This window comes from Xenopus tropicalis, chromosome 7 (genome assembly GCF_000004195.4).
Source record: "Xenopus tropicalis strain Nigerian chromosome 7, UCB_Xtro_10.0, whole genome shotgun sequence".
NCBI lineage: Eukaryota > Metazoa > Chordata > Amphibia > Anura > Pipidae > Xenopus > Xenopus tropicalis.
In genome coordinates this window covers 82,324,730-82,340,994 of record NC_030683.2, presented here as the reverse complement: position 1 = coordinate 82,340,994, position 16,265 = coordinate 82,324,730, and the positions used below count along the sequence as shown (strand labels likewise).

The following is a 16,265-nucleotide window of genomic DNA, read 5'->3' as shown; positions in this document are numbered from 1 at the left end:
CATTTCCTTAGGAAAACACAAAAGTGGATGTAACCTGTTCAAAAGTACACTAACAATTGTCACTGTGTTCAGGAAAAATGTAACGGAGTATTAAAAAAATATAAAAATCCTAAATTCTGAAGTTGGACATGAGGAAAACAAATTACAGCACTTTGATTTTAATAGAAACTGGAAATATTTAATATCTTACAATTCACCATTATACAAGAAGCAACTGAAACTTGTTAAAAGAAAATAAAATAAAACATCTTTAAATCTAGGTGAATACCTCAGAATTGAGAGAAGCATCGGAGGCACTGTACAATACATAGTAAAGCTTACCCACAGGGTATATAGGTATTCTGACCACGGTCACCAAGGGTTGCTGCTGGGTATCTAAAAAAAAAGGACTGTCTGAGAAATACCCTGAGAAGAGGCTAGTTCTACCCAAATGAAGGAATCAAGATGCTAATTGCAGGGCTGGTAGTGTACGGTCAAGACAGAACACATGATGGACCAATTCTATCCCTGCTCTGTATGAAGTCTGTTCTCTTGTTCACATATCTTCTACACTCCACTTGTATGCTTCCTCCTGTACAGCTGTCTTTTCTGCCATCCTAGCAAAGAATTGCTTCTCAAATCCATTGGACCTAGGAAACAGAGAATGACGGAATTTAACTTGTATGAATTTTTCAGTGTGATTCCGGAACCTGGGTAATAATAGATCACTTTTCATTTCAGGATCTGGAAAGCACCACTGCTACTTTACACACAAATAAACTATAATTACTCTTATATTATATAAATTGGCAACTGTAACATTCACCATATAATTGGTAACATTTCTTAACATTTAGGATCCCCATCACCTATAAATTTTTCTATTTCTATCAAGCCAAGTATAAAGTAAAACAGCACCCTTTCCTAATTATGCACTCAATACATTTTTCCTGCTCTGCAACAGAAAATATATTCCTTTTTTCTTAAAATAATGGGATTATTTGCAAAAAAGGCACATAATTCAACATGTATTTACCCACAATACAGCAATGCAGAATTGGGTGTAATATTTAAAAAAACCACTGATTGGATCTAGGTGTAATATATATTAAAATATATATCTTGAGACTATAGTATCTAAAATAAGGTATTTAATAGGCTAAGTGGGTGTAAACATGAATAAAATTTGCAAAACGAGACATCATCAATGCCCAGCACTACAATACCAAATGACACAAGTAAAAAATTACAAATATAAAGAGAAGGTAAAAAACACATTTTCTGTTTGCACCTATTAGGAGGATCTATATTTCTAAATGGCCATTTCTCACCTGTGTTTAACAAGTAAAAGTAAACACAGCTCCCTTTACAAACACAGAACAATATTCAAGGTATACTCATTATACGAGTGGCTGGCTGGGAATCCTGGGAGTTGCAGCACCCAACAGCTTAACTGCTTTCTTGCAAAGTAATAATATATATATATATATATATATATATATATATATATATATATATAAAAATACATTAAGCCTTCAGCATTACAATGTTTGAAATATTTTATCCATCTGAAAACAGCAGATATAACTAGAAAGCGAAATTTGAGAACAAACTTCAAGTTGGATTGAAAAACGTGAAGGCACTGAATGAAATCTGATCTGTTTTTGGCCCTGCCCACTTTTTCTAACCTTAGACCACAGTTATAAAGTAAAAACCACTGTGCAAAGTTTGGGGACCCTGGCTTTAATAGTGTCTGAATGGCAGCAATTTAAATTTCCCCACTGAAAACCAACGAGTGACATCTGATTGGCGGTTGGTGGCTCCGCCCCTTTTCCTAACCTGGAACTGCAGTTACCCAGTGACTAACTCTGCAAAGTTTAGGGACCCTAGGATTAATAGTTAAAGAACCGCAGAAGTTTAAATTTAAACCAATAAAAGTCAATAGGTAAATTGTGATTGGTGGTTATGCCCACTTTTTCTAACCCTGAGTTGAAGTCACCCAGTGAGAATCAGCATAAATAGTGTGAATTTGGAGCAATGCCACAAAAAGACGGGGGGCGGGATCGCTTAGAAAAGCACAAGCAACCTGCTCCGCTATAGGGCGAAGAAGTGTTTTACCCCTAAAACTGTAGGAGGAGTAGCATTTAGAAAACGAGGGGCGCTAAGAAGAAGAAGAAGAAAAAGCAGAAGAATAAGCCAAAGTCGAAGAACAGTATGTTGGGGTTTTCAACCCAACATAATAAGATTCAACATACCGGTCCACACCGTCCCAGCGATATCCAGGCCAGATATTATACCTGTTTGGTGGGGGGTTGGGACCCTTATACCTTGGTCGTTCTGTAAAGGATATGGGAGATCAAATATTAGATGTTTCCAATAATGTTTTAAACAATATACAATAAAGAAAATATGTCATGGAGCTCAATGAGTAAGAAGATTTGGAATACTGATACATGCTACTAAACCCCAAAACTGTGTCATATTTAGTACCAACTCTCATTGGTTGCTTTTGACATGCTACTCTGTATGGAGTAATTACATTTAAGTCAGATTTGATATAAACTGTGGTGCTGATAAGCTGCAATCACACTGACAAACCATCATGCATCTTTACTTAAAGGAAAAGGAATGCTTAAGCAACAGTTTATATCACATTAACCGACTTATTAAAGAATCTTACCAAACTGGAATGTATATATCAGTAAATATTGTCTTTTTATATATCCTTTCCCTTGATCCATCATTTAGTGATGGGATGTGTGCTCCCTCAGAGATCACCTGACAGGAAACAATGAGTTCTAACTGTAACAGGAAGTGTGGGAGTAAAAGGCAGAACTTTGTCCCTTAATTGGCTGATGTGACCTAAAATGTATATTTCCTTGGTTTGTTTGTGTGCACCGCGAAACACATGATCCCGGAGGTGGCCCTTAGTACATAAAATGTAAATATTCAATTTAGGATTACTCAGTGGCCCATATTTAAACATATTGTTATATACTTTTTTTTATTTAGATGAAGCAGGGTTTTCCATATGAGCTGTTTTATGCTATATATTTTTGGAGAGACCTTCATTGTTCAAGGATATAGCTTTCCTTAATGTTTAGGCACCCAATGTAGAGAGCTAGAAGGTGCAGTGGATAATTTTGTTGAAGGTTTAAAACTCCTTTAAGAGGCTTCTAGCACCCATTTTCTAAAAGCAATAGCACTCAAAGGGCTACAGCATTACAAAACACATCCTCTCTCTAAGTCAGTGATCCCCAACCAGTGGCTAGTGAGCAACATGTTGCTCACCAGCCCTTGGATGTTGCTCTCAGTTCCCCCAAACCAGGTAGTTATTTTTATATTCCTGACTTGGTGGCAAGTTTTGGATGAATAAAAACAAGATTTACTACAAAAAAAAGCCCCCTGTAAGCTGATAGTGTGCATAGAGGCCCCTAATAGCCAATCAATGCCCTTATTTGGCACCTCCATGAACTTTATGCTGCTTGTGTTGCTCTCCAAGTCTTTTTACATTTGACTCAGGCTCACGAGTAAGAAAGGTAGGGGATCCCTGCTCTAAGCCATACAATACATTCTTAACATGCCAACATACCAGCAAAAACACTCACCTTTTTTCTCACTTGTTTTTTTATCTTTCTTTTTTTGCAGAAATTTGGCCATTGGGTCACCCTCTCTCTCCTGTTCTCGCAACATTTTGTCCAGATCAGTATCATCAATGTATCTGGCAAGTGGCTTTTCCATTTCTTTGATAGCATCCTCCAATTTTTTTTGCTGTTGCTCCTTTTGGGCCAGGCTAGAATAAGTTTAAGTCACAATTTGAATGCCAGTTAAAGGAAAAACTGACTAAGAAGAATAGTTTCATACAGAGAGAGAGAGGGAGTTTGTGTGTGAGAGAGAGAGAGTGATTGTGTAAGAGAGAAAGAGAAAAAGAGAGTTTGTGTGTAAGAGAGAGAAACAAAAAGAGAAAGGGAGACAGACAGAGAGAGAGGGAGGATGTTTGTGTGTCTAGGGGTGGGTCTGAAATAGAAAGAGGTGGGTATAATAAACTGTAATTTTCTTCCTTAGTTTTGCAGTTCCAGATCATATACAACAGGTCAGTGTTCCTGTGTGACTTTCCATGAATTTCTCTGTTTATGTCGCACTATGACCTTAACTTACCCTTTTCCCCACTGTGCATACAGTTCATCTTTCTTATCCTGAGCTGCCTGTTTCTGTTGCTGTTGTTCCCGTTCTATATTCAGGTCCCTGCGCTTGCCACTTTTATCTCTGAAAACAGTTTCTGCATTCCTGGATTCATCTAAAGACAAAACATAGTAGCATGCTAAAAGTAAATTTTTTCAGAACGTAACCACATCTTGTGCTACAACTTCAGCTAGTAACATTCAAACATACCATTTAATGAATCTTTACAGATCTAATTTTTGCTGCAAACGCTCCAGTCATTGCTTACCTTCCAAATGTTTGTTATCTTTTAGTCCCTTTCTCAGCTCCACCTTTTCCTCCCTAATTATCTCAGCAGACACAAGGCCGACTCTGCCTCCAGACAGCATCTAAAATGTTAAAGTCTGATCAATATTAAACAACATTTAACACCTTGGGGCATATTTATTATAGTTATATAAAGTTGGTTATGTTGCACAAAGCAACCAATAAGATCTTTGCTTTTGTTTTCTAACTTGTAGGTGACCATTCATATATAATTGTTGATTGGTTGTTAGGGCAACATCACCAGTGATGTTGGTTTACTCACTATAATAAATATGCCCCTTTATGGATCATTCTTCTTAAATGTAACTGAAGATTATGAATGTTTAGTGTTGTATTAGCATATATCAGTAGTGATTCGTCCGTGCCATCACTTCTATTTGGGAGTCAGTCCCTCAAAGACAAACCTCCACAAAGTGGACACTGAAAAGAGGTCAACAAACATGCCAAATGTTTAACATGATTCATGCTTCAATCAAGAGTGTGCCTGGAGGGTAAAGGACCATTCAGCTGCCTATGTAGCAGCTCAGTGCAGACACTTACTAGAGACATCAAATCTTAAAGAAAATTTCTAAAAGTATCATTTCACATAACAGGGGCTTTAAGGCAGGATAACGGATCCTGCTATTAACCTTGCAAGAGCATTGTCTATTTTAGTAGCCACAACAAGTAGCTGCTACTAGTAGCCCTGTGTGTCTTCACCCTTAAGCTTAGCATCACTGCTGCAAGACAAGTACAGAGACTGAGTACAAGTACAGAGACTGCAATTTTTCCAAAAACTAAAAGTAATTTCCAGCAATTCTCTGCCTTACATATAAACTAGTTATCAAGAAGAGAAAAAAAAAAAAAACTAATTTTGAGTTAATAACAGTATCACTTTCACTTAGATAAACCATATGAACATGTACCCTAGAACTTTCTCCTTTTTGTATGCGACCAACTGCAGAGCCTCTGTGGTCATCAGTTCTACACCTTGGTGGGGAAAGGTCTGAGTCTGAACCCCTTTTCTTGGAGTGACGTGGTGGGGAGAGGTCAGAATCTGAGTCCTTTCGTGTATGCCGTGGTGGTGACAGGTCTGAGTCTGAGCCTCTTTTCTTTGTGTGACGTGGTGGAGAAAGGTCTGAATCAGAGTTCTGCTGCTGTGTTGCTGCAAAAGAATGGGCTACAGTAAACAAAGTGGTTGAAGGTGACAAGTCTGGCAACTGGACCTGTAATTAACATGAACCTGCATCAGCAACCCTTTATTAGAACCCACTGCCACCCTGTTCATGGGTTAACCATACCCACCCCAACCCATGGGTTACACTCTTACATAACTATTAGGGTTTATAACTAAGGCCTATTTTGTAGTAACTACTTTCCACCAGAAATACTATAAGAAGGGTCACAATTGGACACAACACTAGTTGGAACAATTTGCTTGGTACATCAAGCACAGATCATCTGGGGTGAATATAGCCAATATGGATGTAGCATTTGCCTACAGATGAACAAATAAAACGCAGAAGCAAGCAATAAAATAAAATGCATATTAATATAATACTAATATAGCAAAATAGTATTATACTAATATAATATAATATTATATTAGCTTTCTATTTACTGGGGTGCAAAATGTTACCTTATGTGTGACCTCGAGTATTGAAAGAGTTAAATTTAAAGTTACACAAATGCCTTAATATCCAAATATTTTGAGACAATTATGTCATTGTGTAATATTTACTACAGATATTTTGGAAATGAAAGAAAAGATGTTAAAAGCTGAAAAATAGTTGATTTTTGCATTATTACAGTAGTGTTTTTGCTCTCAATTTTGTTCTGCTTTATGGCAACAATTAATTAACTGGTAATAAACTGGTATTAACAGTATTCTGTCACAAACCCTTTAATTTTTCTGTGGCACATTAAAGAAAATTGGTGTTTAACAAAAATATGAAGGGACGACATTGACCCTTTAGTTTCTGCATCAGAAACATGTTTAATTAACTACACTAAAAAAAGGCTAATATTTCCACAGTTAACAAACTTTTTGCTTATAGTAACACAATTAGTTAACATGCTTTAAAATAACCTCCCTCTCTATAAGGAAAATCTAGCAAAAGGTTCTAGAAGGGTTACAGTGTAGGGGTGCAAGTATATTTACACCTACATATTTATAGGTAGTGTTCTAAAGTATTATTATTTGTATTGAAGTAGTTTTGAGAAAAATTGGTAAATTTGTGCAAAGTATTATTTACAGTACCTTCTTTCCTTCTTTTTCGTGTCTTGTCTCTTTTCTTTGAATGAGGGGATTCTGAGTCAGAATTGTGTCTAGCAGAGGAATGGTGATTGAAACTATTAAGGTTTTGGCACTGTGCACTTCTGTTTGAATTTGTAGGTTTGTAAATATCATGTCTACGTTTACGGTCCTTCTCAGACGAGTTGCTGGAAAGCTCCTGGGAGTCAATTTTTCCCTTGTCATGAGATGAGAAATTCTTAGTTTTTTCTCCGCCCTTCAGAGTGCGGGATGAGTGTGCAGATGATTTATACTGATCCTTGTGGTGAGGCATGATCTTTGATGAGCTGTGATAATCTTTTTGAGAGGGAGAAGATTTACTTGAGTTCTGCCTACTTTTACTAGTTGCAAAGGGATCAGAAGGATATTTACATTCTTTATTTCTAGAAAATGAAGGTTCAGTAGAACCTTGTTTTCTTTTTCGATTTACAGAAGGGTCAAGAGAGTCGTGCCTCCCTCTCCGGGGTGGAGATGGGTCGGGAGAGTCGTGCCTCCCTCTCCGGGGTGGCGAAGGGTCGGGAGAGTCGTGCCTCCCTCTCCGGGGTGGCGAAGGGTCGGGAGAGTCGTGCCTCCCTCTCCGGGGTGGCGAAGGGTCGGGAGAGTCGTGCCTCCCTCTCCGGGGTGGCGAAGGGTCGGGAGAGTCGTGCCTCCCTCTCCGGGGTGGCGAAGGGTCGGGAGAGTCGTGCCTCCCTCTCCGGGGTGGCGAAGGGTCGGGAGAGTCGTGCCTCCCTCTCCGGGGTGGCGAAGGGTCGGGAGAGTCGTGCCTCCCTCTCCGGGGTGGCGAAGGGTCGGGAGAGTCGTGCCTCCCTCTCCGGGGTGGCGAAGGGTCGGGAGAGTCGTGCCTCCCTTTCCGGGGTGGCGAAGGGTCGGGAGAGTCGTGCCTCCCTCTCCGGGGTGGAGAAGGGTCGGGAGAGTCGTGCCTCCCTCTCCGGGGTGGAGAAGGGCCGGGAGAGGCGTGCCTCCCTCTCCGGGGTGGGGAAGGGCCGGGAGAGGCGTGCCTCCCTCTCCGGGGTGGAGACGGATCGGTAGAGTTGTGCCTCCCTCTCCTAGGTAGTGATTTATCAGAAGAATCTTGTCTTTTTCTTGGAGGAGGTGATGGATCTGAAGAATCATGCCTCTTTCTGCAAGGTGGGGAGGCATCAGAAGAATCATCTTTCTCTCTATAATTCTGAATATTTCTTTTCGGTGAACTAGTTGGCCTGTCAGTACTACCGTCTCTGCAAAATGACATTCGGAAATCACAAATCTTTTTATTTATATGCCTTGGTGGCTAGTCATATATATATATATATATATATATATATATATATATATATATATATACACATTCACACACAAGACTAACATACACATACAGCAACTATCTGTACCTGCTGTCAAATGATCAACACAGTTTTACAAAAAACATAGAAAGTGAGTGTACCGCACAATACTGACATGCTGAACTACCAAAGGAATGCTTTATGCTCTAGTTACAGCTAAATACATGACGACTTGAGCAATACTGGCTGGGAGAGCACAGAATGTGCATTTAGCTTCCTGTGTATATTGGGACTATAATACAACTGATTTTACCACAGGGCACACACTACTGTTTACCTGTCACATATATTACATGACCAGCTACAAGCTAAAACTTTTTCACAACTTACATGGATACAAGAGCTGAAGAACTCTCCATCCTGGATGATTCATTTCCAGTATCTGAAATATAACACAAATATTGATTAATTGATTTTCTTCTCTGATTTAGAGGGTAGAATACATCATTTGACACTAATGCCAAAAATGTTGAAGTTCTTAGTTTTAAGCGTTAAGAACAGCACCAGTGGTGTTTTAAAGTGATATCAGCACAATCCTAAAAACTGGCCTGGAATTCGTCAGAATAACTCAAATTTTAATACACAAATGAATCATATCCTTTATTTATTTGGGAATAAAAATTAGATTAATTTCACATAAAATATTTCTGATTTACTAGTAAATTAGGATCACCCAAATTCATGCAACAATTTCAGCCAGATTATTTCCTAGTGTAGTTGTTTTGTGCTAGAACTAGTATTGTTTGTCAAGGCGTAAGGGGTCATAGCTACTTTTTCTGCATCCCATATCAAAAAGACTAATTTTAAGGTAAACATGACATTACAAAAGCAAAACATCTACTGATTTATGTAAACCCTGGCATGAAACAAATAATATAGGTGATCAACCCTAAATACAAATCTCTTTATGCAGATCATAGCTAGAATTAGATATTACATGTAAATTACATAGCTGTCACTGCTGATCTACTTGAAAAAAGTGCTAAACCATATTAGTGTCCAACTGTACCTCCTTCCCAGAAACACCAAAGATTTAAACTTTTGTAAGAGGTTACATGAATTTACCTTGAATTAGTTTCCATTTGTTGCTGGTCCTGAATATCTCCATTTGTTTTACATCATCAGGTCGTTCATCTACGAATTCTGCCACCTTAAAAAAAAATGTCCAAATCCAGAAAGATGACCATTATAAAAAAAGATCTGAGCACAAGGTGAAAAAACTTTACTACGCAGTTACAACAAGCAGCAATATCTGAATTCTTCTGAGGAACTTACAAGCAAGGTGCTCCAGAACCTCAGAACCTGGTAAAGAATGTAGAGAAATCTATAGCATTTGCCTCCAGGTCAGCAAATTGCAAATAAGGACTTTTCCAGTTGGTTCCAATTCTAAGCAGAACTGTGCTTAGTATAGGGGGATTACTTGTGCTGGCATAGTTGTGCCCGACAAGAGAGCACTAGACAGGTTAAAATCAGGAGGAGGCTGAATCTAATTTTTAGAAACTGCAACATCATGTAAGTGTAATTCTGGGTGAAGCAGTAAATAAAATCGGAAGGGAGAGTAAGATGTTCCACCTCTACACTGATGCAATAATAGGTGTAAGTACTAAAAGATGTTGGTGTTACCATCCCTTTAATTACTAATGTTCATTTTTTTTATGTATATTTCACTATGTGGCAACATGACCAGGACATGATTATTAAATCCTTTAACTGATGGCTCAACTCAAAATTACACTTTGATCTTATCAGACATTTCAGTGTGAATCCCACTGCAGGTACAAACACGTAACTGCCTTTGGCATACTAGGATGCACCATGTCTAGGATTAAAGTGATACTGACACCAGGTCATGTTGACTGTTTCCTAAAAGTCCTTTTTCTCTACATAAATCTTACTGAAGATCCTGAACCCAACTGTTTGTATGTATGTATAACTTTATTTATAAAGCGCCACAAGGGTACGCAGCGCTGTACAGTCTTACAATATACACAATTACACACAGGGAGGACAAGTGATATAATAAATAAATACAATAAATATATATATATATATAAGTGCCATGTGGTATGAGACACAGTAGGAAGGAGGTCCCTGCCCCGTAGAGTTACAATCTGAGTGGTTGGGTAACATACAGGCACAAACTGTCTGTCTGGCAACCCGACTGTAGCTTCTCAATCTGTCAAAAGGACTATGTCATAAACTGGGAGGATTCAGCTTGCCGTTTGCTTCAAAGAGCTCTCCCTCCCTCAAATAGCATCGCATGGCGTTGTGAACTAGATAGCAGGCAGGCTTGATCTTTCCATTGCCTGCCTACTTCAAAGGGCTGTGCCCCCTCTCTGCTCTTCCCATAAAGAATTAAATAGCAGGCCATCTTAAGCTCTCTAGTGCCTGCTTCTAAGTGTTCTCCCTCCCCCCTCTCAATTACACATAGACAACAGAGCTGAGCTTACGTCACACACCGGCAGAAAGCAGAAGGGGCGTTGCAGGTTTGTGATTGGGCATATTGATTCACTTGGGAGGCATTTGAATTAAAATCTGGAAGAGGGGAACAAACATGGCTGCTCCGTGGGTCTGTAATTTATGCTACCATAATTATGAAGTGAAAAAACTTTGCAGATTTAGTTTATAAGGAATTTAAAGCTGATACAAATTAAAACACAACAGCAGGTGCAAAAAAAATTCAATTGGCTGTCAGTATCACTTTAAAGGAGAACTAAACTCTAAGACTAGAAATGCCATATTTTATATAAACTCACTGCACTAGCTTAAAGTTTTAGCACCTCTATAGTAGTAATGATATAGGTCTTTTCAGTGAGCTCTGAGCAGCTGGTTCAGAAGATGAGCTTAGTGGTTGTTACAAATTATCGAGCAGAAAATGATGTTTGTCTGTCATAATTATTAGATTCTGCTGCAACTGCCCTGGTTCAGATCTGTTATTAAATGTGAATATGAAAGAATTACTAATCAGCATTTTACTGTTATATATATATATATATATATATATATTACAGTATATTTTGAATCAGTCCCTAAGCTCAGGTAACTGACAGCAGCACAGAGCATGTGTAGGGAAGCAGCAGAAAAGAAGATGGGCAGTTACTGGGGCATCTTTGGGGGCACAGATCTTCCCTGCTAAAGGGCTGTGGTTGCCTTGGGCTGGTACAGAAGCACACAACATAATGTACAGCATTTCTGCCCTACTTCTTTAGTTACGTTTTAGTTCTGCTTTATGTTTAGGATTTGGCCACATTCAGGCAGAATTCTTATTCAGCCAGATCTCAAGTGCCTGGATAAACTTAATGCAAACTCTTAATGTCACGTGACTTTATAGGTCAGTACAGCTGAAAGCCACAATTTTTTTGTTCATATTTTTTCTGAAATCTGAATATGCAAATTAAGGTTTGATTTTGTTTGATATCCACCCAAATCCTTGAGTGAGTTTGTGGCCGAATCCATGAACTATGTGATCCCTAGCACATACAGGTATAGGACCCATTATCCAGAATGCTCGGGACCAAGGGCATTCCGGATAAGGGGTCTTTCCGTAATTTGGATCTCCATACCTTAAGTCTACTAAAAAAAACAATAAAACATGAATTAAACCCAATAGGATTGTTTTACATCCAATACAGATTATTTATATCTTAGTTGGGCTCAGTTACAAGGTACTGTTTTATTATTACAGAGAAAAAGATAATCATTTTTAAAATTCTGAATTATTTGATTATAATGGAGTCTATAGGAGACAGGCTTTCCGTAATTCGGAGCTTTCTGGATAACGGGTTTCCGGATAAGGGATCCCATACCTGTACCAAGTTCACCAGCATATGGTTACTTAGACAGAATACTCACAACAGGCTGATCCTCCTCTTCCTCTACCTCTACCGCTTGCTCTTGTTTGCTAGGCATCTTCTTCCACTCTTCAGCATCATCGTCAACTATCCGCATCCTAACAAAGTTAAGAAAATTAAAATATGGTAATACATGCATAATGAATCTTGCCTGCATGGATTCAAACATTTAGCCTAAAAAGGATTACCTGAGGTTAAATGGATGGGAATACTAAGGCATCATTACAAAGTAAATCAAATTTGCCTGTATACTTTTTGCTAGTTGATTTTGCAACCTTCAAAAACATGGGGATTGGAATGGACTGTACTATGCATATAGCTGTTCATAAAAAATGATCAAAACAAAGTATGCATTTGCAGTAGTCTTCAGTGACATTTAGATGCTTAACAAAATTTTGACTAGGATTCACTTTCAACCTTGTGGCACCAAGCATCAGCTAACTGATGTATACTGGCACAAGAGAGCTTCTGCAAGCAGGAAAACCCTGCATATTTATTTAAAGGGAAACTATTCCCCCAGAATTAATACTTTACCAACAGATAGTTTATATTATGTTAAGTGACCTATTAAATAATCTCGCCAAACTGGAATATATATATATATCAGTAAATATTGCCCTTTTACATCTTTTCCCTTGATCCACCATTTAGTGATGGGCTGTGTGCTCCCTCATAGATCACATGACCAGAAATAATGCAGCTCTAACTGTCCATTAATTGGCTGAAGTGACCTAGCATGTATGTGTGCCTTGGCTTGTTTGTGGGCACTGTGAATCCTATGATCCCAGGAGGCAGCCCTTAAAGGAACAGTAACACCAAAAAATGAAAGTGTATAAAAGTATCTAAAATATAATGTGCTGCTGCCCTGCACTGGTAAAAGTTGTGTGTTTACTTCAGAAAGTCTACTATAATTTATATAAATAAGCTGCTATATAGCCATGGGGGCAGCCATTCAAAGGAGAAAAGGCACAGGCACACAGCAGATAACAGATAAAAAACTATTGTATTCTACAGAACTTATCTGTTATCTGCTACGTAACCTGTGCCTTTTCTCCTTTTTTCCATGAACCTTGAATGGCTGCCCCCATGGCTACACAGCAGCTTATTATATAAATTATAGTAGTGTTACTGTAGCAAACACACCAGTTTTACCAGTGCAGGGCAACAGTGCATTATATTTATATTTTTATAATGACCTACATTGTTTGGGGGTATAGTTTTCCTTTAAGGTGAAGCCACTCTCTTGTGCCTGGTGTGCCCCTAAAATTAATCAAACATTAGCTTTGTTGTGCCAGCACTGGGGCTATATAGATTATAATTGCATATGTTACAGGAGAATAAACTACATTTTATTTGATTCTCTGCAAAACAAGCAGCGGGAACATGTGTACCATAGGGTGATGCACGCTTATAGAACCCAGTTCTCAGGCATCCCATGCATTCATGTATATTACCAGGAGGCTTAGGTCCCTAACAAAATTTTCTCGACTCCATCCAATTCAGTCTAAAAATATATCCTTATTCTGGGAATATTACAGCTTTGAATATAGAGTCACTGCTATAGGAAGGTAAACAACGTATCGCGCCTCACCCCTTTCCTTCTGTCCTCTTACTCTTTTTCTTCTTTTTCTTTGCCTCCCCATTGTCGCCTCCAGAATCTAGATACCGCTTCAAGTATTCGGCTTTAGACAGAGACTGCACCTTTGCACCGGGCGCTGCCATTACTACCAGACCGGAAGCAGTAGTGAGCCCAGCTTCCGCCGAGGGGAGCGCGGTTGTGTTAGAGTCTGTGTAGCTGCGTGATATTTCAGGAGCGTGATTTTCTATCAAAGCCTGATGTCGAAATTAAATAACTACACACAAATACAGATCTCATTACGGTGTAATATGTGGGTTTTTATCTGTTGGTGTTTTGCAGACTGTGTTAGCAAGGTTCTGGGTAGTTCTCAATGACGTGAGACTGTATAGAGTACTTTAAAAGACGTGGATGATATCATTTCATTGGTCCACACGGCTAATGTATGTTGATTTATCACATTTTTATTTATCTTTGTGTGAAGAGAACGCTTTACGAACTCATAGTAACAATAAAATGGTAATTGAAGTTGTTAAATTGCTTTTTCTGTAGTTTGGCCTCGTTCGACTACAATCTTCATTAATCCCCACCCCTGTCTGTAACTCTGACCTGCTCCCGAAGATCAACCGCGTTTATGTCATAGCTCTACCCTTAACATCAATGTAAAGTCTCAGAAGACGTGAAAGCCCTAGTCAAGTGAAACCTGCTAGTTGATACATTAAAAGTAAAAAAATCCCATCTGAAGCCTTTCCAATTTGCCTCAGAGGGAGAAACGTTTCTTTCCAGACCTAGGAAGGTAATCAAGCAGTTCTGTAATTTTGGTGACCAAGTTTCCTTGGTGAGATGGGTAGTTTAATCCCCACCCATCTCGCCTTCCTGTCCTTGGATTTACACCCTGAAACCCTTTAGGGGTACCTCACCTACTGAAGCTCAATGGCCAAGGTGCTGTCCTGAGGGCAGATTAACCATTAAGCAGCTCTAGGCTATAGTTTCAAGTTCAATGAAGCATCCTTACTGTAATGACATTTTTTTGACCCATGTTCCTCCCAACTTTACATAGAAAAAAAAAAAAAATACAAATATTAAATATAATAAAAGTGTGCAATAAAGGTACAAGTATTTACAATAAAAAAAAATGCAATGAAATATTTGAAATTGTGCAGTGAGGATATAAAGTGGCTTTGCTTAAAGTGACACTGCGAAGAGTCCAGTAGTTATGGGGAGTGTGTGCAGAATGTCAGCAGTTCAGAAGCCTGATGGCTTGTGGGTAGAAACTGTCTCTGTATCTGCTGGTGCGGGTCTGGATGCTCCTGTACCGCCTGCCTGATGGAAGGAGCGTGAAAAGTCTGTGGCTGGGATGGCCGGGGTCAGAGAGGATCCGCTGCATCTTCCTCCTACAGCGCTGTCTGTACAGGTCCTGCATGGCCGGCAGTTCAGTCCTGGTGATGCGCTGTGCTGATCTCACCACCCTCTGCAGAGCTTTGCGGTCCAAAGCATTACAGCTGCCATACCAGGTGGTGATACAGCCGGACAGAATACTCTCAATGGTGCATCGATAGAAGTTTGTGAGTATTCTGGAGTCCATGCCGAACCTCCTCAGGCGCCGCAGAAAGAAGAGCCGCTGTCTTGCAGCTTTTGTGATCACACCAACGTGGTGAGACCAACTCAGATCCTCACTGATATTGATGCCCAGGAATCTGAAGCAGCTGACTCTCTCCACCTCTGCTCCCTCAATGTGAATGGGCGTTTGGCCTCCTCCCTGCAGTCTCCTGTAATCTACAATGAGCTCCTTAGTTTTGCTGACGTTGAGCAGCAGGTTGTTGTCCCGGCACCATGATGTCAGGACTCTCACTTCTGCCCTGTAGGCCGACTCATCTTCATTAGAAATGCAGCCGATGATGGTGGTGTTGAGGGTGTACATCCCTGGGGGGCACTGGTGCTTAGTGTCAGTGTGGATGAGGTGATGTTGCCGATCCGAACCACCTGAGGTCTGTTTGTCAGGAAGTCCAGGATCCAGCTGCACAGGGAGGAACCGATGCTCAGGTCACGGAGTTTCACGATTTCGCCCCGCCGCGTCTGCCATCCCGCCGGCGACTTACATGTTAGCCGGTGGGATGGCAGGGGGAAGGCAACTCGGGGAGATTAGTCGCCCGCGAGCAGGGAGTTTTGCCGTGGGCGACTAATCTCCCCGTGTACTAGAGCCCTTAAACACAGCCTTTAAATGTTAAGATTGAACTTTCTTTCTTCTAATGTCAATTGATGCCCTTATCTCTGCTGGTGAGAGAAAGCATCAGTTTACTCCCTTATATAGTGATACATAGTTATCTCTTTAGCAAAACTTGACTGTGTATTGCTGATGATTGTCAAAAGCAGTCACTATAATTAACACTGAAGCAAAAAAAGTATGTCACATTTGGTGCCTCATCATGATGAGTCCTACTCCCAGATCCCAAATTCAAAGCACACCCTTTATTCACTATGTATGCAAACAGCACAATGAGAATTGACATAAAGAAAGCCCACACATATAGAATGAGGTAAGATTTGTATTTTATTTGGAGATCAAAATATAAGAACACTATAAAGATAGTCTTTTCAGCCCTGGCTTTATCAGTAATGTGATCTATTTCGGTTATTTTTATAAACACTGTCAACTGGTCATTGAGTACATATTAAAAGAGATTTCTCAGATGTATTTTTAGCAACTTATCAACTAAACTTCATTTTTAATTTTTATAGTTTTTAAATTATTTGCTTTCCTCTTCTGCCTCCCTCTA

At 39.6% G+C, this 16,265-nt stretch overlaps 1 protein-coding gene across 1 annotated transcript; it reads right to left on the bottom strand.

Moving 5' to 3' along the window:
* Positions 1–142: 142 nt before the first annotated feature.
* bud13 (BUD13 homolog) lies at positions 143–13,757 on the bottom strand (the record flags this gene model as incomplete). Its single annotated transcript, XM_012967232.2, has 11 exons — positions 143–629; positions 2,235–2,316; positions 3,588–3,772; positions 4,138–4,276; positions 4,430–4,529; positions 5,373–5,611; positions 6,707–7,956; positions 8,392–8,443; positions 9,127–9,211; positions 11,914–12,010; positions 13,504–13,757. Coding segments are annotated over 11 exons (2,577 nt in total), but the record flags the coding sequence as incomplete, so codon positions are not given.
* Between the last annotated feature and the right edge of the window lie 2,508 nt (positions 13,758–16,265).